The following is a 25448-nucleotide window of genomic DNA, read 5'->3' as shown; positions in this document are numbered from 1 at the left end:
AAGCTATCATTCTCGAAATTTATCCGATATCTGAACTGTGCTACAGTTAAGGGGTGGGATTTTGTTTCTAGTCGAATAAGTTTGGGGTATTTAAGTTTGGATGTCACACGTGCAGAGGGTTCCTGAAAGTGCTTGTAAAACGGACACATGGATGTAACTATGCGACGATGTGACATGGATTGAGGTTGGCAGACAGTGCGGAAAATATATTAGGATATAAAATCGTTTTTTGTGCCTTGTCCAAAGGGATGAGGGTAACGTTTTCCGCGCAAGACAAGATATGTTAATAATACTCGATGCTCAGGCGAATGGTGGTTTTATGTAAGAAACTTGTAGATATGTGAATGCCTCGTGTTTATATGGAAAACCCAGACAACATCCAACGGACTATTTATTATTACGTAAATAACGACCCTGTATTTCTGTACAACAAAGCTATAATGCAGAATGTTATCAAGAAAATTGATTATACATGCCATGTAACAAAGATTGCGAGGTTTTACAACTTAGTCGTAAAAAGTTGCTACTCTTTTCTATTTGTTCAATTCAAACATGCATTCTGAAACAAGTCTGTTTTCTGACGTTTGTGTTTTAAAAAAACATGTTTTGTACTCGTATATGCAGTACTTGTGTGAAATATATAAACAGTTTCCAAATTAACTTTTTAGGTGCGTAGAGGAAATGCGAATGACGTAAACAGATGAGGAGAGAAATAGTAAGAGCAATGGAATAAAAGCATTATGAAAAGAAAGAGAGAAAGAAATAAAAGGAAGAGAGAAAGAGAGAGAAAGAGAGAGAGAGAAAGAAAGAGAGAGGAAAAGTAACAGAGAATGAAAGAAAGAGAGAGGGGGAAGAAAGAGAGAGACAGAAAGAGACAGAAAGAGAGAAAGAAATAGAAAGAGATAGAGAAAGAGAGAGTAAAAGAAAGGGAGCAGGAAAGTAAGAGAGAAGATGGATAAGAAAAAAAATTAGAGAAAGAAACAGAACAAAAAGAAGAAAAATAAATAAAATACGAGATGAAAAAGAGCATGAATAATTAAAGAGAAAGAGAGGGAAGAAATGAAGGGAAAAAGCGAACGAAGTTGTGTTGAATTAATTCATGATATTCAGCATCTGATGAGACTTCAAAGAATGACAACGCGAGTCTATCGGATCTGCACTATAAAAACAAACTCAAGAAACGTAACCTGTCCTCCCTTGAGCATCGACGATTACCGTGATCTTACTTTAGTCTACTATCTCCTCAAACGGTCGTTACGATATTCCTCCAGATATTATATTATTTACTGCTGCACCGGAATAATATCCACACGAACACCATAGGGCACGATTTCGATTGAACTGAAGGAGGAATACTTTCCCAATCAAGATCATAGGGCTTTGGAATAGAATTCCAATACAGGTAATACATGCAACATCATTGCAGAAATTCAAAATGGATTTAGACAGGTGTTGTCTGTTGTATCCTCTTCTGTACAAATTTCTAACGCTCTTTATATGGAAACTGAAGTATTATTTATTTGTTGGTTTTTTATTCACAAAATAATTGCATTAATTTGAATTTAAGAATCCCAATTTATTCTGATTCTTTTAACTTTAAGAAAATCAAACTCGTCGAAAACTAACTGTTTTATCTACTGGTTCTGTTAAACTTCATTTATCCGTTCAATCTTTTTTCTTTCTTTCTTTCTTTCTTTTTCATCTATCTTTTTCTTTCTTTCTTTTTCATATATCTTTTGATTGAATGCATGATGTTGTTGGCCGTTTTGTCACAGGTCGCTTAGTACTTACGAAATTACAAACTTTGAATTTTGCATAGAAATATACCATAATGGGAAAGAGGTTCTCTCCTAATATATAATCTAACAAATTGTTTCTAATACATGTGAACCCTTATCAATTTAATATTCCCTTGACACTTCCGTCTTTGGAAGAAGTCAGTTCAACACGCCTAAAGTAAATACCATTTTTTCGTTTTTGTTTTAATGGCTTCTACTCTAATGTGTGATATAACGAGCTGTTTACATTTCAATAACCGTAATCTTTACTAACTGATCCTAACGCTAACTAATTAACTTAAATGTTAATGTTAGGGTTACTTAGTTTAGGTTAAGATAGGGTTCAGGTTAGTTAAAAGCCGTTTTTTCCATATTTTTAAATTACTTCTACTCCAATGTGAAATATAACGAGCTGTGGTCTGCCCATTAACTCCAACCTTAACGAACTGATCCTAATTCTAACTAACTAATTAAGTCAAAGGTTTGTGTAAGGGTTAGTTAACTCGAGTCAAGATTACTTAGTTAGATGCTGGAAAGACTTGTACTCTAATAATTGCTTCCCTCGGATTGATAGATGTTAGATTTCCCTCCCAGTTTTCTGCTTCTCTGATTGTACTAACCTGTTGAAGTTTAAATATATTGAGAACAGCTATCTCGCTGCTCCCACAGTCCCCTTTTAGATACGATCCCAAATAATAGCTCCGTAATTCTAAGTTGCAATGTACGTTGTTTGGCGTGAAAAAAAGAATAAATAAAAAAGGGACCCGTATTAAATAAATTAATCAAATAATTCATGTGTAGGAAGCACGTGGTCTGGCTTTCTGTTACAGTAATGGATGTCTCTCTAGTCCGAAGAAGTCACTACAACACACGTAAACACGCTTGGCAACGTCACAGAAAACAATATATGATCTTGAGTTGACTAAAGTATTAACCGTAAATGAGTTTTAGGAGTAAATGGTTCGAAGGGATCAACTCGGTGATTACTTTTGGGCTTTGTCTCACTTTGACCAGTAAAGATTTAATACCGAAAATGCAATTGGGTTAACGTAATCTTCTAACTAAATCCTAAAGTTAGATTAAGTTTTTTAGTAATGATATTGAGTCAAAATCTGAATAAATTATTGGTGTGCACACGACTAGCTAGACGTCCGTCATTGCCCGGTCTTACAATACGCTTAAACATGATATTTTAATTTATGCAGATTGCGTTTGTATTATTATGGAATCAATCCTCTACTGAATGTTATATATTACGGAAAATAATTCGCAAAAAAATAAAAAGAATATATATGTTTGTTTACAATATCAGGTCAGCTGATATTTCGGCTTGACGATCTTAAAAATAGTCTTTCGTCTTTTATAGATAGAAAAGTAGAATTTTTACAGGGGAATATTTTAGGTTACGCCGGTCAAAGTTACACCGGGGGTACGTAAAATATTCCCATGTAAAAATTCTTGTTTATCTATACGAGAAGAAAGACTATTTTTAAGATCGGATTTTTTCGATTTTCCATACTTATCAGATGATTTTCTGTACAAAACATATCTAAGAACACTGCCAGACATATAAATTACCGTTTTTTGTGTGAGAAATTTGCAAAAGATAAGCTCAATCGTTTCGGAACCTATGAGGAAAAAACTAATATACCCCCCACACACATACACATACACATACACCCCCCACACATAATGACTTTTATATAATAGTAGCGATTATAAATATTTAATTTTCATATATAAGTGTTTTTACAGTTGGTTATTAAATTGGGTGTCCATTAAGAAAAAAAAAACGGGAAAAATTACAGATTATTTAGGTCATCCATTACTATAAAATGTCGATTGTCATAAATATATTTCTTTAAGAAAATAGAGTGAAAACAAAATGCCCCCATTTATCTAGCACAACTCAGTAATACTTAAGGAGTTTTTTTTTTTTACAAGGAAGTCACCACTTATCAAGGCCACTCGGGGATAAAGGTTATTGCGTGTACAGTAATCAATGGGATATTATCGTAGTAATCGTTAGCAATGGAGATTTGATAAAGTGTCTTACTTAAGGGAGGGGTTCATCAGGAACTTGTTTATGTTGGACTTGAAGACATCCAAGTTGTAGTCAGATGGCAAACAGGTAAACGGAAGAGAGTTCCACATGCGTGCACTTCTAAGAAAGAAGTTTTGTTCATGGAATCTACGTTTTGATTTAGACACAGATAAAGATGGGGAAAGTTACTGACAGTGGTTTCAGATAGACGGGTGTTTTTCGTGAACTATTGGCGAGGAGGAGGCAGAGATTGGAGCTCAGACGTGTTTCAAAATCCAAAATCTTGTCTATTACCTATCGATTAGTTCACTTTCAATTCTACAGTGTATTGTTTAATTACCATGTTCATTGTCAGTAGTACCTGGTTAGTACACATACATAAAAAAGAAAACACGTACAGTTTGCAGTTGGTTGTAAAAAAATTGGCTTCTGCTGATAATGTTGTGGAACGTAAGCGCATTTATTTTCTATTACTACTTTTCTTTTGATTCCTATTTTTTTGTATGTCTACTCTCTAGTTCTCTATTATAAAGGCGTATCGTTTGCACCGTGATTCCTGTCACTTATTCTTGACGTTTATTCTGATTGATATATATTTCCTAATATCATTGCTTATTAAATTTCTAATAAACTATTTTGAAAATCACATTTGTTTACTATCTTCTGATTGTGCATAGTCTGTTGGCTGACGTCATAGACAAAGTCCTAAAATTTGATTGAATTCCAAAAATTTCTAGCCGACATACATTTTAATAATTTGTCACATTAATATTTGTTTATTGTTTAAATTCTTTGGTCGGTAACTGCTTGGCTACACCCAACTTCTATCATCTCATCCGGCTACATTAACTTTAATGGCGAATGCTTGTTTTTTTTTTCGCTGTTCGTAAAATAGAAAGCAACAAAATCATAATTTGCCCATCCATCTAATATTGTTGCTACATCTAAGATGCTGCATCTACCACTACTATTTCCATTCTAAACAGGGCTAAAAAGGCGTGTCTAATTTAATAGATCTCGCACTATCGGTCAAGCTTCAAACTGTGTCCGACCGTCGCAATATCGCCTGTTTTACAAGTAGTTTAACCATTTCTAACATGGTCGAACTAATTTGTTTAGTCGTAAATAAATGAATTTAACGGCATAAATAAAGTAGGAATCGATTCAAGCACGCCTTGTACGTATTAGTTCAGTATCTGGGTAGATGCAAGATTGCAACTGTCCATTGCTTACATTCAGTATACCGTCATCTCTCTCAGAGAGCGAAGTATTTCGTTTGTTGTCATAAACACACTTTTTTCAAGCACTATGGATAATAATTAAGTTTATTAAATGAAAAATTATCAGTGGTAGTTTCACTATTGAATTTCATAATTTTTCAAGTTTAGAAACAATCATAGCATCATTACTTTTTTTAAATTTACTAAAATTAACAATAAATAATTTTTTAAAATCATCTACATTATAATTCAGGTTATAAAGGCCTAATGGAACATGCTCGGATGAACTCATATCACTCGTGCCCTCTTCGACGTACATACCATCGACTTACTCGACGAGCAGCAAAATTCCACGCTTTCACGTTTGAGGTCCTTGGATACCAGAAAACCTTGTACTGTAATAGTTTCTTCTATCAAACTGCTAGACTATGGAATTCCCTCCCTGTTTCTTGTTTTTGTGAGGCACTAACCCGAATAAATTTAAATGTAATATGGACATACATTTCGCTGCAAAATCCCCCCAGAGTTCCCTTTTAGATATGATCCCAAATAGTATCCCCTTACGCAACAAGTAAGAATACACGTTGTTTTGGTTGAAAATGAGTAGAAAAAAGTATTTAATATTATTTGCATTTTCGGACTACTGTTCTTATCTTGAGTGTCATTTTCACAAAACTTGTTCTAAAACTATCCACAAGGGCCCGTAGCGTTGTGGTTAGATTACTTGGACAAATCAATTGTAAAGTTATATTCTCCTGACGGTTCAATTTTCAGTGTGGCGACCGAAAAATACAATTGCGAATTACTTAGGACTTCTATCTAGTCATGGCTGACAGAAGGAGAAGATGCTACCTCCGTGAAGTAAATAAAGAGTTCTGATCGAAATTCAATCTAAATTCTCGAGCTCGACAGAAACATTCCCTAGTTCGAGAAGATACATTTGAAGAAGGTCGGAGGTTACCTTGACCGAATCGTGATGGAAATGACATTCAAGATGAGAAGAACACTTTGAAGAATCCAGATAATACCAATGACCAATCCTCATCTCAAACATTTAGAACCTTTACATTGTTTTGATAGAGTTCCAAACCAACTTCCAAACCCAGTAAATGATGCCCTTTTTCTCTTCCCTCCAACCTCTTTCTCACAGAAGAGACGTTGCGAGCCTTTCTCTGCTCTATCGCTATTTTCATGCCAAGTGCTTGACTGAACTCCAATCTATGGTTCTTCCTTGCCAAACTTCCACAAAAAACACCCAACTAGCTACAACCACTATACACGAGTTCACCCATTCTCTATCAGTGCCTAAATTTATACACAGATTCCATAAACAAAGCTCATTTCCCAGAACTGCCTGCATATGGCACACTGTTTAGCTGTCTTGCTTCGCGGTTGAATACAATATGGCACCCTTCAAATTCAATATAAACAAGTTCTTGTTGAGCCGTCTCCTATAAATAATCAAATTCTACCCAATTTAAAATTCACAACTTTATAATATATAGGAATCGATAGAAAATTGACTCTATGAGAATATATACGAAATCTGCATGAATTAAAATATTATTTTTAAGCGTATTTTATGACCAAGCTACGCCGGGCGTCCCTGCTTGCTTAGATAATACTTTTCCAGTTTTAATAAAAAGGTTACAATAATATCAGGTCATCTCCATTTACGCTGAACATTCACAGAATGCCAACATCAATATATTACATTTGAAAGGTCCCGCTAGTTTTAATAAATATTCGATGATTATTAAATAATGAAAGAACAATGTGTAAACCATGACAAGACGGAAACACACGCACACACAGACACACAATAACTGGACAAATACGTTTCTGAAATGTAACAAATATCTCTATTAATAACAGAGATATTTGTTATATCAATATAATTATAAAACTCTGTGGATCGCCCAGGCTTGCTTTAATCTTGTCTCCGACGATCTTGCGATTCCATCTTTTTTAAAAAAGATCACAGATATATATATATATATATATATATATATATATATATATATATATATATATATATATGTGTGTGTGTGTGTGTGTGTGCGTGTGTGTATCATATATATGTAACCTATCATCCTTATTCAAAAAGATGAAATCGCCTGATCGTGTACATATATATATATGTATATACATATATATACACAAATATATATATATAAATATATATATACAAATATATATATATATATACATATAATAAATATGCATATATATATAAATATATATAAATATAAATACATATATCTATATAAATATATATATACATATATCTATCTATCTATCTCTCTCTCTCTCTCTCTCTCTCTATATATATATATATATATATATATATATATATATATATATATATATACGTACACACGATAAGGTAAGGAAGGAATAAGGATAGAGAGTTGTCAATTCATGCTGATAACACCAAAGTCATATATATATATATATATATATATATATATATAGCAATTAAGCTACACAGACTATTCTGCATTTCATTCTCGTGAGAATTCGCGAGAGTATGGATTACACTACTATATATTTGGTTCAATATAATAATCGAGCGAGAATTGTCTCTATTGTTATAAATACGTAGTCTGCATTAATTAAAATATTATATTGAAGCATATCTTACGGCCGGGCAACGCCGGACGACCTGCTAGTTTCAAACTAAAGAGAATATGTATATACCACCGTGATACACCCATTTATGTGTGAAGTTTCGTACATAATTTTGTGGGTTTCATCTAGACTTCTTCCTCACCCTGGTGGCGTTTGTCAGTTAATGCTTCCCTAACGGCATTTGCGCGTCACTGGCCAAAAGTGACCCGATAAGCTCGATGTGCAACTTAGTCGATTAATTTCTCTTAAGCGATATCCATTAGCCAAACAGCATGATCCTTTAGATATGCCGACAGAAAAAAAAAATGTCGGATGCGAAGTGTAAGATGAAGTAGAGAAATGTAGAAATAAATAAATAAATAAAAAAAGATCTCGAGGGAACGAGGGTTCATCTCGCAGAAGAAAGCACATGGTCTAATACTAAGGCTCTAAATATTCATTTTTGGTCTAATACGTCATGAATAGTTTTTTTTTTTCGCCCTCTCTCTGATTTGATGGATGAAACCGTTTTAGTGACGTCATCCATTGTGCACGGTTAATTCCTATCTCTTTGTTTCAATCATATTTTAAGTACGTTATCCACCGTACCCGATTACCTTTATTTGAATGACGTAACAAAACAACGTGTATTGGGAATCAGTTTATATATTTTGTCGATTTTTGTGTACAACTCTCTCTCGCACGCGCCTTCTTTCTCTCCTGCCTTCTCGTGCAATCTCCCCTTTCTCCATATCTTTTTCTGTCCCTTCATTAATCCTTCACCCGTTTACCTCTTAAGTTCCTCTATCTTTATAACCTTTTTCGCTCTCGGCTCCTTCTTACATATCTATATATTTATAGGATATAGCGTGTGTGTTATTTATTTTGTGTGTCACGCTTACATCCGAGTGACTGTCGTTTAATTGTTATGGACTTTCATTTCTTGTCATGAATAATTTTACCAAGAGTTCTTCATAAGTTTTGGTTTCGGTTTCGTTTATAACTGATGGCACTCAAATGACTTATTTTTGTATTAGGTTGGTGCAAAAATAATACCGTTTTTATATATATAGTTTAACATCAAAACACGACATTGTTTTTGCATCAATCTAATAAATAATTTCATCAAGAATTCTTCATAAGTTTTGGTTTCGGTTTCATAATCGAAACTGAAACCAAAATTTATGAAGATTTCTTGATGAAATTATTTATAAAAAGAATAGATGACTTAAGCTGGTAGCCTTCCAGTAATCTATGTTTTTATAAATAATTTTATTAAGGATTCTTCATAAGTTCTGGTTTCGGTTTTGATTATGGATGAAGGAACTCAAATTATATATATATATATATATATATATATATATATATATATATATATACATTTTTTTTTCATAAGTTTGGTTTTGGTTTCGATTCAAGCTGATACACCCAAGTCATATGGATATATTTTTTATTTTTGAAATCGCAACTTTATAATATATAGAAATCGATAGAACATAAACTCTATAATAATATATACGCAATCTGCAAGAATTAACATATTATATGTAAGTGTACATTACGGCCGGGACAAGATCAAAGTGTAGTATCTGTTTTTCAGATGCTGCACTTCTATTTCTTGTTCTCTTTCGGTGGAGGAGAAATCCTTCAGGACTGAGACAATTTTTATTTTTGTACCTTTTCTCCACGTTAAAAAACGACCCTGGTGTCTAACTCTGTCCCGTGGGGAGGCATAGTAAATAGGTACATTACGGCCGGGCTACGCCGAGCTACGCCGAGCTACGCCGAGCTACGCCGAGCTACGCCGGGCTACGCCGGGCTACGCCGGGCGTTCGTGCTAGCTTAGATAAATATTGTTGCAGTGTTAACAAAAGAGCTAGATTAATATCATAGCGTCCCCATTTACATTGAACATCTAAAGAATGCCAACATCAATGTATTACATATGAATGAGTATCCTGTGGAATTTCCGCAGGTCCCATTAGTTATAAGTATTTAAATTATTTCATTTCTTCAAATATTTCTCTGTTTATTCGTCTTTTATACATATCAGTCAACCTTCCTCACACTATCCAATAATACTAGCGGTATTTAGTATTAAATAATTTATATATATAATAGAACCCGGGATACGGAGGCCCCCAGATACGATTTTTTTCAGATTACGAGTTGGAATACAATGTTTTTCCGGCTTCTGGTTCGGTATTTGCCCCGCCTTACGGTGTCATTTATGTTATTTGATTATATACACGTGTATTATATATTGTACTGTATTTTGTTACTAAGTTTTAATATGTACTGTATCTTTTGCTAAGACTCCACCATACGGCGATTTCACCAACACTGGAACAAATTAATGGCGTATCCTGGAGTTTTATTATATATCTATTTGAAATATAAACTATTTAATTGAAAGAGCTAATTGGAAATCTTATTTAAAAATCTGTTAAAAAAATATTAAGGAAAAAGAATTATTCGATTATTTTTTATCAGAAGATGTGGTCATATCATTCTCTTTTATAGTTTCAATAATTTTTAGCCAAAACGGTTTCATATCTTATATTAATAACTGTTAAAATCCGCCAATTTCTCTCCTATAATTAGCTCCGCACTGCCTATCAATTTCCAGCCCTTGTCCCATCTCCGTGATATTGTATCCCTGTGCTACAAGCACTTTCACGGAATTTCCTCCGAATGAGCTTATACTTGTACATCCACCACAACGTAAATAACTCCGATCAATCCGACTAGAACAAAATACCCCAACCGTCAACCTAGAGGTCTCTAGATGCGTGAAAACTTTCTGGTCCAATACGTCTATTTTGCGGATTACCCATTTTAATTAATTCCCTATTTCCTCAACTAACACGCATACATTTAAATGTAAGGTGAACAAATATTATAGAATCTGCGTTTAGATTTAGGCACAGGTAAAGACTTGAACGAACTTTAATATTTTCGTATCATTTGGATTCATTAGACTACTGTTCTCATCTTGACTGTACCTTTCGCAACGTTCCGGTCGATGTAACCGCCGACCTTCTTCAGGTGTATCTTGTCGAATTCTGGAATAGACCCGTTGTGCAGTTGCCACAGTACTTGGAGATAGCGGATGCTAGACATTCATCCGCTAACTCATAAATTCTAACCAACTTTTTAAGGTTCTAATCGTCCCATTAAAAAGTAAAACTACTATTCTCCTGAAGGTTGAAGGTTCAATTCTCAGTGTGGGCGACCGAAAAAATACAATTGCGAATTACTTAGGACCTCTACCCAGTCATGGCTAACGGAACAAGAACATGCTACCTCTGTGAAGTAAATAAAGCGTTCCGTTCGAAATCCAGTCTAAATTCCTGAGTTTGACAGAAACATTCCCGAGTTCGACAAGATACACCTGGAGAAGGTTGGAAGTTACATCGACCGAAATGTTGTGAAAATATCACTCAAGATGAGAGCAGTAGTCCGATGAATCCAAATAATATGAATAATTAATCCTCATCTCAAAAATTCAGAAATGTTTAATATTTTTAAACATGAAGTTTTCTATTAAACTTTTTCCATGACTACATTTTTATTAATGGTATGACTTTATTAGTTTTATTAATGGTATGACTTTATTAGTTTTATTAATAGTATGACTTTATTAGCTCGTATTGGGCCAAATTTTATATTAATAATTTCTTCTCATTTTATAAAATATCTTTTTATTAAAGTCTCGTCCGATAATTAGTGGTCAATAGAAAATATTTGGTTTGAATATTTTCTTCTGTTTTAAAATTTTTATTATCATTTTGTCCAAGCTGGAGATAGGGCATCCTACCGGATACCAGACATTCATCCGCTATCTCATATATTCGAACAAACTTTTTAAGGTTCTAATCGTCCCATTTTAGAGTCATTGTTTGAATAATTATTGCACTTGGTTCACCGGGTATATTTGTCGGGTAGTTTTCGAAATTCTGACCAAGTGTCCATATAGATGCCTTCGTATTTGTGTAAGAATTCAGAGAAAGAAAATTTTGTCGAGACGATTAAATTGGTTAGTTTTATTCTTTCGTGTTCACATCCGACAAGTTTGACCTTTTAACCCTGTCATGCAGTTATACATAGACTTACATGGCTATAGGATTTTTACTAATATTTTTCTTATATCATTTTAATCATATTATATAAATTTCTACATGGCCACATTTTTTTTTACTAAGTATTGCGTTCAATCTAACATGTTTTTATTATATATTTGAATTAGAGTTTCAACAAAGCATTTTCCATGACATTTGTATGAGGGTTATAATCTTCTTACTAAGTATTAGGCGTTATTTAATATATATATATATATATATATATATATACTAGCCGGGTCTGGTGCCCGGCTTTGCCCGTTCGTAAAATACGCTTAAATATGATATTTTAATTTGTCCAGTTTTCGTATATATTACTATTAGGACTATGGCAACAGCATATTATTTTCATTGTTTTGACTCTCAAGTATATATCCGTTGATATCTTATATGCTTTCATATAGAGTGATGTGGTTCTCGGTTGATTAACTGTGTCTGTTTCGGAAATATACTCGAGAGTCGAAAGAATGAAAAGTATATTCTGTTGTCACATCCCTAATTATTACAGAGTCGTGATTTGAAAAGTAAAATAAAGCGTACTTGTGTGCAATCAGCTAGAATCGAAACCAAAAGCAAAACTTTAGCATTCAAAGCTGGTGACGTTTCTATTGTTTCAACGTTACACGCATATGAACTGATTAAAAATCGTAAATTGCAAATAACCTAAGATGAATGCATAAAATATATAATGATTTTTTAATGTTGACTTATTTTTGACCACTTAAAAACTATTTTAATCGGCTTAATACCCATAAAAGAACGGTCCATAAAAATCCAATCATTTGAGGCCCCAAGCCACTGTGTGCTTCGGAGGAGATAGAGTTTGAAAATATGGAGACAGACAGACACACAGACAAAATACTAGCCTTTTATATATTAGATCTGGAAATTTGTATGAACCTTTGTTAAAATAATGTGCACAGAACTAAATATTATTAATAGCGAATAGTATTTAAGTTCTACTTTTTCTCGGAAACTACTGGTCCGATCTGGCTGAAAGTTTGTAAAGGAACTTTGTTATGATAAGATTCAGGTATCATAGGATTAATATGGATTAGTATGATGCGATTAATTGGTATTAATATTTAATAGATAAATGAGCACAAGTTTTACCATCAATTCAGTATAAAGAATTAATTTGAAGTCAACGGGCTATAACTTTTGTTCGTTTTTAACTGACTTAGAAGTCTAGTTCTTGTTATATATGTTAAAGATTCTTACATTCTCTTATCTGTAACACGTGCATCTTTATTAGCCTTATTGCTTTGTTTTATTTGTTGATTTGAAAGACGCCACCAAACCATACAAAAATATAAAATATAAGTTTGGTCTAAATCGATTCTAGTAAAAAAGACTTACAGAAATAGTAATAAATTAATTAAAAAAAAAAACCCAAAGAAAATAGAAAAATGTAGCAAAACAAAGAATTAAAACAAAAACAAAAAAATAAATAAAGAGAGAAACTTCATTCTTTAGAAAAAATAGAGGGCATTTGACATTTATGGCAAAGATTTGAAACAGAGAAGATCAATCAATTATCAAAGAAACAATTCTAACCTTTTCAGGTAGTCGCCGAACGGGTATCGTCTGTATGCGTACCATGGATTGGAAGAAAGGCGGGCCCATCTGCAAAAGATAATATGTAAACACACAAGATGATTAAAATACTCTTTTACTCTCTGCCCGGTCCACCCCTATCACACCAATTCTAAGAGGTCCTGTCAGTGCTCAGCAGTGGCAACCAGTTGCGACAGTTGCTTCGTCAGTTCAGATGCATTATGCTCGTCACATTTCTGTCCGGCTGGTTATATTCTTTTTATCTTGTGAAGAGTGCTTTTTTTTTTTTAATTATAGGTGATCGCGCGCCCATATCCCGTGTTTGGGAAAGGTGATTTTTGCTTAGTGTTTTTCATTATATGTGATCGCGCGCCCATATCCATGGGTTTGTATTTGTGTTGGCGTCCAGGCAAAAACAAATCTTGTTGAGTTGATTGCGTTGTTTAGTTTCTTCCGTTTCCATGTTTTGGTATTTTAACTTATTAACACATTAGACATTTATAAGTACAATCACACGGATATGCGCATTATTTAAATGTAGCTAAAATACCTGGCATTAATATGTTGAATGTCAGATATGCCAGTTAGTTTTAAATAATGGTCATTCGCGTGTGGTTGTTCTGTGGACAAGCTTTCTGGCAAAGCTAAAAGGTTAACTTAGCAAAATGTGGGAACGGTAGACAGAGGAAGAAAATAAAACGATATATAACGTCGTAAATAAAGGGCTGTTAAACCAGACTAAGTATCTCGGCTATATTTGGAACCCAAATAAAAGATCAGTAAGAAATAAACTTGGAGTTTGTGTGATGCATTTCGAAGTATGGTTGAGTTTTATTCAGTCAGGAAAAAAAAACTTCAAATGCTTTTTGTATTTCCGCTTCTATAGCAGTGCGACTTTACAACGTTTCCATAACTCCACAGCACAGACGATCAAGAACCTGCTGTCTCAAGAACAGGTAGGCGAATAAAGCGTCTTCGACCGACCATATCCTATACATTTTTTTACACAGTGATCACCACTTATCAAGGCCCGGAAGCCACTCAGGGATGAGGGTTATTGCAAGTACATTACGTTAGTGTGGAGATTTGATGAAGTGTTTACTTAAGGGGGCGGTTCATTAGGAATTTGTTAACATTGGGCTTGAAGACATCAAAGTTGTAGTCCGGTGGGAAGCAGGCAGACGGAACAGAGTTCCACAGGCGTGCAGTTCTAAGAAAGAAGCTTTGTTCATGTAATCCGCGTTTTGATTTAGGCACAGATATAGAGTGGGGGAAATTTTTCACAGTGGATTCAGCTAGACGGGTGTTTTTCGTGAAAGATTAGCGAGGGGGGACCAGAGATTGGAGTTCAGACGAGCCCTTGCCATGGAAATCACGATAAAACAAGGATAGGCTCGCAACGTCTCTTCTGTGTGAGAGAAGTTGCAGAATAGAGAAAAGGGCACCCCCCACTAAGCCACGAAGGACGTACTTGGCTTGTATATAGATGGAGAATTACATCAGTAGTGAGATATCTTCTGGAGCGGTAGAAGGATCCCACCATCTTTCCAGCGACCATGGCAACAGACTTGATGTACGTGTTCCATTTCAGATCAGGAGTAAAGGTCAAACCCAGAAGCTTGTCAAAACACGGGACCTCACCCAGACTAAGTATCTCGGCTATATCATACATCTATAACGCTAGCAGAACAATCCGACGTTTCCAGGGTAATTAAAAATATAGCACTTGTTAAATAGGGTGCATAATAGGTGCGTTTTCAAAGCACTACTAAAACTCCACCGCGTCTAGAATAGAAATGTATTTTATGCAGTCTCACTTCTGAGTTACTACCGCTGTATGCAGCGTTGAGCACTATAACCTATGGTTCCCGGGCAAAAGCAACGACAAAATAGAGGTTCATTATCCCGGACGATACTGTTTTACAATGATCAAAAGCACGACTAAAATTAAGCAACTAACTTTTGGGCTACTATATGCTCTATCTAGAATATTGATCAATTATAAAATTAAAGAGGCTGTGCCTGGTCTATCCACGATATTAAGCACTTTAGATTATGAATCCCGGGCAACACTAAGAAACAGATATTCTTCATACCGGGCGACACTATGTTTAAACAATGATTAAAACATTACTAAAATCAAAGAGTGGTAGATGAACCAACCCATATGCGGTAATAAAACGCCATGACTGGGCGAATTATGGCTTTGTATATGATTCGAAGCTGACGCCGAATTAGATCAATCTGTCAACAAGCCCACGTGAATGAATGTGTCTCCCCATTATTTAATTCTCATGCAGCGAAAGTCGTTTTTGTGTGGAGATGTGTAGCTCACCAAAAATGGTTATTGGATGGGGCAGACTGTTCTAGTTAATAAGATTTTCATTTTTCCGACCGAGGACTGGATAGATACTATACTTTGATCTTCAATCGAATGAAAACGATGCTGAATGTGTGTTAAGTCGCGAATATGAAACTTATGAAAAGAAAATCATCGGAATTTATTTCTAATAACACTGTGCCACAAATTTATTTCTAATAACACTGTGCCACAAATGTATTTCTAATAATACTGTGCCACAAATTTATTTCTAATAATACTGCGCCACAAATTTATTTCTAATAACACTGTGCCACAACTTTATTTCTAATAACACTGTGCCACAAATTTATTTCTAATAATACTGTGCCACAAATTTATTTCTAATAATACTGTGCCACAAATTTATTTCTAATAATACTGTGCCACAAATTTATTTCTAATAATACTGTGCCACAACTTTATTTCTAATAACACTGTGCCACAAATTTATTTCTAATAACACTGTGCCACAAATTTATTTCTAATAATACTGTGCCACAAATTTATTTCTAATAATACTGTGCCACAAATTTATTTCTAATAACACTGTGCCACAAATTTATTTCTAAAAATACTGTGCCACAAATTTATTTCTAATAACACTGTGCCACAAATTTATTTCTAATAACACTGTGCCACAAATTTATTTCTAATAATACTGTGCCACACATTTATTTCTAATAACACTGTGCCACAAATTTATATCTAATAACACTGTGCCACAAATTTATTTCTAATAATACTGTGCCACAAATTTATTTCTAATAATACTGTGCCACAAATTTATTTCTAATAACACTGTGCCACAAATTTATTTCTAATAACACTGTGCCACAAATTTATTTCTAATAATACTGTGCCACAAATTTATTTCTAATAAGACTGTGCCACAAATTTATTTCTAATAACACTGTGCCACAAATTTATTTCTAATAACACTGTGCCACAAATTTATTTCTAATAATACTGCGCCACAAATTTATTTCTAATAACACTGTGCCACAAATTTATTTCTAATAACACTGTGCCATAAATTTATTTCTAATAATACTGTGCTACAAATTTATTTCTAATAACACTGCGCCACAAATTTATTTCTAATAATACTGTGCCACAAATTTATTTCTAATAATACTGTGCCACAAATTTATTTCTAATAACACTGTGCCACAAATTTATTTCTAATAACACTGTGCCACAAATTTATTTCTAATAACACTGTGCCACAAATTTATTTCTAATAACACTGTGCCACAAATTTATTTCTAATAACATTGTGCCACAAATTTATTTCTAATAACACTGTGCCAAAAATTTATTTCTAATAACACTGTGCCACAAATGTATTTCTAATAACACTGTGCCACAAATTTATTTCTAATAACATTGTGCCACAAATTTATTTCTAATAACACTGTGCCAAAAATTTATTTCTAATAACACTGTGCCACAAATCTATTTCTAATAACACTGTGCCACAAATTTATTTCTAATAACATTGTGCCACAAATTTATTTCTAATAACACTGTGCCACAAATTTATTTCTAATAATACTGTGCCACAAATTTATTTCTAATAACACTGTGCCACAAATTTGTGCCACAAATTTATTTCTAATAATACTGTGCTACAAATTTATTTCTAATAACACTGTGCCACAAATTTATTTCTAATAACACTGTGCCACAAATTTATTTCTAATAATACTGTGCCACAAATTTATTTCTAATAATACTGTGCCACAAATTTATTTCTAATAACACTGTGCCACAAATTTATTTCTAATAACACTGTGCCACAAATTTATTTCTAATAACACTGTGCCACAAATTTATTTCTAATAACATTGTGCCACAAATTTATTTCTAATAATACTGTGCCACAAATTTATTTTTAATAACACTGTGTCACAAATTTATTTTTAATAACACTGTGCCACAAATTTATTTCTAATAACACTGTGCCACAAATTTATTTCTAATAACACTGTGCCACAAATTTATTTCTAATAATACTGTGCCAAAAATTTATTTCTAATAACACTGTGCCACAGATTTATTTCTAATAACACTGTGCCACAAATCTATTTCTAATAACACTGTGCCACAAATTTATTTCTAATAACATTGTGCCACAAATTTATTTCTAATAACACTGTGCCACAAATTTATTTCTAATAATACTGTGCCACAAATTTATTTCTAATAACACTGTGCCACAAATTTGTGCCACAAATTTATTTCTAATAATACTGTGCTACAAATTTATTTCTAATAACACTGTGCCACAAATTTATTTCTAATAACACTGTGCCACAAATTTATTTCTAATAACACTGTGCCACAAATTTATTTCTAATAATACTGTGCCACAAATTTATTTCTAATAACACTGTGCCACAAATTTATTTCTAATAACACTGTGCCACAAATTTATTTCTAATAACACTGTGCCACAAATTTATTTCTAATAACAGTGTGCCACAAATTTATTTCTAATAATACTGTGCCACAAATTTATTTCTAATAATACTGTGCCACAAATTTATTTCTAATAATACTGTGCCACAAATTTATTTCTAATAATACTGTGCCACAACTTTATTTCTAATAACACTGTGCCACAAATTTATTTCTAATAACACTGTGCCACAAATTTATTTCTAATAATACTGTGCCACAAATTTATTTCTAATAATACTGTGCCACAAATTTATTTCTAATAACACTGTGCCACAAATGTATTTCTAAAAATACTGTGCCACAAATTTATTTCTAATAACACTGTGCCACAAATTTATTTCTAATAATACTGTGCCACACATTTATTTCTAATAACACTGTGCCACAAATTTATTTCTAATAACACTGTGCCACAAATTTATTTCTAATAATACTGTGCCACAAATTTATTTCTAATAATACTGTGCCACAAATTTATTTCTAATAATACTGTGCCACAAATTTATTTCTAATAACACTGTGCCACAAATTTATTTCTAATAACACTGTGCCACAAATTTATTTCTAATAACACTGTGCCACAAATTTATTTCTAATAACATTGTGCCACAAATTTATTTCTAATAACACTGTGCCACAAATTTATTTCTAATAACACTGTGCCACAAATTTATTTCTAATAATACTGTGCCACAAATTTATTTCTAATAATACTGTGCCACAAATTTATTTCTAATAACACTGTGCCACAAATTTATTTCTAATAACACTGTGCCACAAATTTATTTCTAATAACACTGTGCCACAAATTTATTTCTAATAACATTGTGCCACAAATTTATTTCTAATAACACTGTGCCAAAAATTTATTTCTAATAACACTGTGCCACAAATCTATTTCTAATAACACTGTGCCACAAATTTATTTCTAATAACATTGTGCCACAAATTTATTTCTAATAACACTGTGCCACAAATTTATTTCTAATAATACTGTGCCACAAATTTATTTCTAATAACACTGTTCCACAAATTTGTGCCACAAATTTATTTCTAATAATACTGTGCTACAAATTTATTTCTAATAACACTGTGCCACAAATTTATTTCTAATAACACTGTGCCACAAATTTATTTCTAATAATACTGTGCCACAAATTTATTTCTAATAATACTGTGCCACAAATTTATTTCTAATAACACTGTGCCACAAATTTATTTCTAATAACACTGTGCCACAAATTTATTTCTAATAACACTGTGCCACAAATTTATTTCTAATAACATTGTGCCACAAATTTATTTCTAATAATACTGTGCCACAAATTTATTTTTAATAACACTGTGTCACAAATTTATTTTTAATAACACTGTGCCACAAATTTATTTCTAATAACACTGTGCCACAAATTTATTTCTAATAACACTGTGCCACAAATTTATTTCTAATAATACTGTGCCACAAATTTATTTCTAATAACACTGTGCCACAGATTTATTTCTAATAAAACTGTGCCACAAATCTATTTCTAATAACATTGTGCCACAAATTGATTTCTAATAACATTGTGCCACAAATTTATTTCTAATAACACTGTGCCACAAATTTATTTCTTATAATACTGTGCCACAAATTTATTTCTAATAACACTGTGCCACAAATTTGTGCCACAAATTTATTTCTAATAATACTGTGCTACAAATTTATTTCTAATAACACTGTGCCACAAATTTATTTCTAATAACACTGTGCCACAAATTTATTTCTAATAATACTGTGCCACAAATTTATTTCTAATAATACTGTGCCACAAATTTATTTCTAATAACACTGTGCCACAAATTTATTTCTAATAACACTGTGCCACAAATTTATTTCTAATAACACTGTGCCACAAATTTATTTCTAATAACAGTGTGCCACAAATTTATTTCTAATAATACTGTGCCACAAATTTATTTTTAATAACACTGTGTCACAAATTTATTTTTAATAACACTGTGTCACAAATTTATTTCTAATAACACTGTGCCACAAATTTATTTCTAATAACATTGTGCCACAAATTTATTTCTAATAACACTGTACCACAACTTTATTTCTAACAACACTGTGCCACAAATTTATTTCTAATAACACTGTGCCACAAATTTATTTCTAATAATACTCTGCCACAAATTTATTTCTAATAACACTGTGCCACAAATTTATTTCTAATAACACTGTGCCACAAATTTATTTCTAATAACATTGTGCCACAAATTTATTTCTAATAACACTGTGCCACAAATTTATTTCTAATAACACTGTGCCACAAATTTATTTCTAATACCACTGGTCCACAAATTTATTTCTAATTATACTGTGCCAGAAGTTTATTTCTAATAACACTGTGCCACAAATGTATTTCTAATAACACTGCCACAAATTTATTTCTAATAATACTGTGCCACAAATTTATTTCTAATAATACTGTGCCACAAATTTATTTCTAATAATACTGTGCCACAAATTTATTTCTAATAACACTGTGCCAAAAATTTATTTCTTATAACACTGTGCCACAAATTTATTTCTAATAACACTGTGCCACAAATTTAGTTCTAATCACAATGTGCCACAAATTTATTTCTAATAACACTGTGCCACAAATTTATTTCTAATAACACTGTGCCACAAATTTATTTCTAAAAACACTGTGTCACAAATTTATTTCTAATAATACTGTGCCACAAATTTATTTCTAATAACACTGTGCCACAAATTTATTTCTAATAACACTGTGCCACAAATTTATTTCTAATAACACTGTGCCACAAATTTATTTCTAATAACACTGTGCCACAAATTTATTTCTAATAATACTGTGCCTCAAATTTATTTCTAATAATACCGTGGCACAAATTTATTTCTAATAACACTGTGCCACAAATTTATTTCTAATAACACTGTGCCACAAATTTATTTCTAATAACACTGTGCCACAAATTTATTTCTAATAACACTGTGCCACAAATTCATTTCTAATAATACTGTGCCACAAATTTATTTCTAATAACACTGTGCCACAAATTTATTTCTAATAACACTGTGCCACAAATTTATTTCTAATAATACTGTGCCATAAATTTATTTCTAATAACACTGTGCCACAAATTTATTTCTAATAACACTGGGCCACAAATTTATTTCTAATAACACTGTGCCACAAATTTATTTCTAATAACACTGTGCCACAAATTTATTTCTAATAACATTGTGCCACAAATTTATTTCTAATAACACTGTGCCACAAATTTATTTTTAATAACACTGTGCCACAAATTTATTTTTAATTACAATGTGCCACAAATTTATTTCTAATAACACTGTGCCACAAATTTATTTCTAATAATACTGTGCCACAAATTCATTTCTAATAACACTGTGCCACAAATTTATTTATAATAATACTGTGCCACAAATTTATTTCTAATAACACTGTGCCACAAATTTATTTCTAATAACACTGAGCCACAAATTTATTTCTAATAATACTGTGCCACAAATTTATTTCTAATAACAGTGTGCCACAAATTTATTTCTAATAACACTGTGCCACAAATTTATTTCTAATAACACTGTGCCACAAATTCATTTCTTATAATACTGTGCCACAAATTTATTTCTAATAATACTGTGCCACAAATTTATTTCTTATAATACTGTGCCACAAATTTATTTCTAATAATACTGTGCCACAAATTTATTTCTAATAACACTGTGCCACAAATTTATTTCTAATAACACTGCGCCACAAATATATTTCTAATAACACTGTGCCACAAATTTATTTCTAATAACACTGTGCCACAAATTTATTTCTAATAACACTGTGCCACAAATTTATTTCTAATAACACTGTGCCACAAATTTATTTCTAATTAGACTGTGCCACAAATTTATTTCTAATAACACTGTGCCACACATTTATTTCTAATAATACTGTGCCACAAATTTATTTCTAATAACACTGTGCCACAAATTTATTTCTAATAACACTGTGCCACAAATTTATTTCTAATAATACTGTGCCACAAATTTATTTCTAATAATACTGTGCCACAAATTTATTTCTAATTACACTGTGCCACAAATTTATTTCTAATTATACTGTGCCACAAATTTATTTCTAATAACACTGTGCCACAAATTTATTTCTAATAACACTGTGCCACAAATTTATTTCTAATAACACTGTGCCATAAATTTATTTCTAATAACATTGTGCCACAAATTTATTTCTAATAACACTGTGCCACAAATTTATTTCTGATAACACTCTGCCACAAATTTATTTCTAATAACACTGTGCCACAAATTTATTTCTAATAATACTGTGCCACAAATTTATTTCTAATAACACTGTGCCACAAATTTATTTCTAATAACACTGTGCCACAAATTTATTTCTAATAACACTGTGCCACAAATTTATTTCTAATTAGACTGTGCCACAAATTTATTTCTAATAACACTGTGTCACACATTTATTTCTAATAATACTGTGCCACAAATTTATTTCTAATAACACTGTGCCACAAATTTATTTCTAATAACACTGTGCCACAAATTTATTTCTAATAATACTGTGCCACAAATTTATTTCTAATAATACTGTGCCACAAATTTATTACTAATTACACTGTGCCACAAATTTATTTCTAATTATACTGTGCCACAAATTTATTTCTAATAACACTGTGCCACAAATTTATTTCTAATAACACTGTGCCACAAATTTATTTCTAATTACACTGTGCCATAAATTTATTTCTAATAACATTGTGCCCCAAATTTATTTCTAATAACACTGTGCCACAAATTTATTTCTGATAACACTCTGCCACAAATTTATTTCTAATAACAGTGTGCCACAAATTTATTTCTAATAACAGTGTGCCACAAATTTATTTCTAATAACACTGTGCCACAAATTTATTTCTCATAACACTGTGCCACAAATTTATTTCTAATAATACTGTGCCACAAATTTATTTCTAATAATACTGTGCCACAAATTTCAGGTTAAACAATGTACTTGCAACATAAAACCGGTTTTTGTGTAAGAAAATATCCTGATACAAAATCTGACCTTTTTTTTTTTTTTTGATTAGCCACCGATTTTATGTACATATTTTATCATTATTGTTTGCGAATAAAAACACAGAATTCTCAGTTTAAACATCATTTGTCTTTTTAATCCTCTTGTGTTGAGTGTCAACTTCCCTTTTTCGATTTCAGCAGTAGTCTGCCAACATACCAGAGTTCCATTTTCCTTTCAAACGTTTCTACATCACTGAATTATCATGATCGAAACTCTCACCATGTCATCCCTGAGATTCTCCGCAAAATTCCCGAAACTGACAATTTTACAAAAATATCTATACTTAATTTGACAAAAAGAAGGCAAGAAATGAATTTCCCATGCGATTGGGAATATAAAAATGGACACAGATATTCTGTATTTTTTTAGTGTTTCACAGTGTTATTTATCAGATGAAGACGTAAGCAATCTAATTTATACCACAGTATAATATATTGTAAATGATGCTGCTATTTAGCTGACACACGTTTTTGCGTAGGTAGTGCCGTTAGAAATAAATAGTTCTTATCAAATATAAAAAAGTCAGTCGTATTCCCATACATATCAATAGCATTACATCTGACTAATCAATATTTAATTTTACTTAGTCAGTGAAATATAAATAATTTAAATACAGAGAAATTTCAATCGATTTTATCGATTGCATATTCTGACCTATCCGAAAATTCTATCAGTAATAAAATTTTAAAGATATCCATCATATTTTTGCATTGTATAATTTACTGAAATAATAATCCAATGAAATATTTCCCTTAACTAAAAATAGCAAATAAAAATTGCGCCATGGCTGAGTCTTTAATCAATTTTTTTATTGAATATATTTTATTAATCAACGGCATAAAATATATGCTTAAAACTCAACCGAATTTACTTATTTAGGAATAAGTCACAACTACTTTGACTCCACTTTAAAAAAATTTCTACTATCTTCGCGTGTCATCCATATGTGTAGGTATACATCTTCTTAATAAAGGGGATGAGCTAAATATAAATAAACGCGCTTTATCGAATTAAACTATTATAAAAATCCTGCTATATTTCTAACTACATTTTTACTTATTCTTTAAAAATAAAACTAATTAAAAAAACAGAAATTGTTAATATTTATTTAAAGGATATAACGTTGTTTATTTTCAATCAAATATTTTAGAGCAATGTGGCATTTGTTTTTATTAATTTTATAAGTGTCTGAAACTATATATATATATATATATATATATATATATATATATATATATATATATATATATATCCATAAATAAAAACACTGCTATTCTAGCAATGTTCCTATTCAGGTTAAGTATATTCTGAAAGAAAATAAAGCGCTTTATAATGCAGCAGCACGGATAAAAAAATGAAAAAAAAAGCGCCAGCAGAATAAAATAACGATCTGACTAATGTAATGCAGTGTGAATCGAAAGTTGATAATCCGACTGACTTTTCTTTATATATTAGATAACGTTTCAAATTGTTAACTTTTGTTTATTTTTTACTGACGTATTTTTATTGTCTCGTTTCACGCACTCATCGAAAAGTCCGATGTTGTAATGCACGAATTTGGAATCAGATTCACGCCTGGTTATGCTAATTTGTTTATTAAAGTACAAGCATGAAATCACAAGGACAACGCATAAAATTGACTCCAAATGAACCTACTGCGCAATCAGACAATCGTGAGAGCGCGGTAAACCATGATTATTGAGATAATAAAAAAGAGCGTACTAATACAACTAACATTAATTTCTCAACAACTTTTATGTTCCCTTACAAAGACTATTATTAAACCATAATGATACTAAAACTTAGGTTTCTGATTCTCTTGCCAATATTGATCCAATCATAAAACGACTTTTATATTCTAGAAAACTCCTAAAATTTAAGGCTTAAACTTTAATGGCGTTAAGGTCACATTCAATGCTGCCAAGATTTGCTTCTTTCCTACAATAACTATAAGTAAATTTCTCAAATCCAATAGCTATGGCTAATGATACATTACCTGAATATACTTGGTTTAACGTTCACAGGAAACACGAGTTAGAACAAATACGTCGAGGACGCTGCGCCTGCTGCGAGGGATGCAGGTTCTCTTTACTGTGCTAGAAAGTTATTTACGCCTGAAAGTATCTTGTACCTCTACAAGGCTGCC

The 25448-nt window shown here is 32.0% G+C and overlaps 1 protein-coding gene across 7 annotated transcripts in view; it reads right to left on the bottom strand.

Annotated features, from left to right (window-relative positions):
* The window catches only part of LOC145248310 (uncharacterized), a 212766-nt gene that overhangs the window by 62394 nt on the left and 124924 nt on the right, over positions 1-25448 (bottom strand). For all 7 annotated transcript variants that reach the window (XM_080110216.1, XM_080110212.1, XM_080110218.1 and 4 more), the window contains exon 4: positions 13331-13399. In XM_080110216.1, coding sequence (XP_079966342.1) covers positions 13331-13399 — 69 coding nt within the window. The remainder of the gene's footprint in view (positions 1-13330; positions 13400-25448) is intronic.

Source organism: Euprymna scolopes, chromosome 26 (genome assembly GCF_053919585.1).
Source record: "Euprymna scolopes isolate OS-2025 chromosome 26, ASM5391958v1, whole genome shotgun sequence".
NCBI lineage: Eukaryota > Metazoa > Mollusca > Cephalopoda > Sepiida > Sepiolidae > Euprymna > Euprymna scolopes.
The sequence above is the reverse complement of the archived record's forward strand: the minus strand, read 5'-3'. Positions and strand labels throughout refer to the sequence as shown.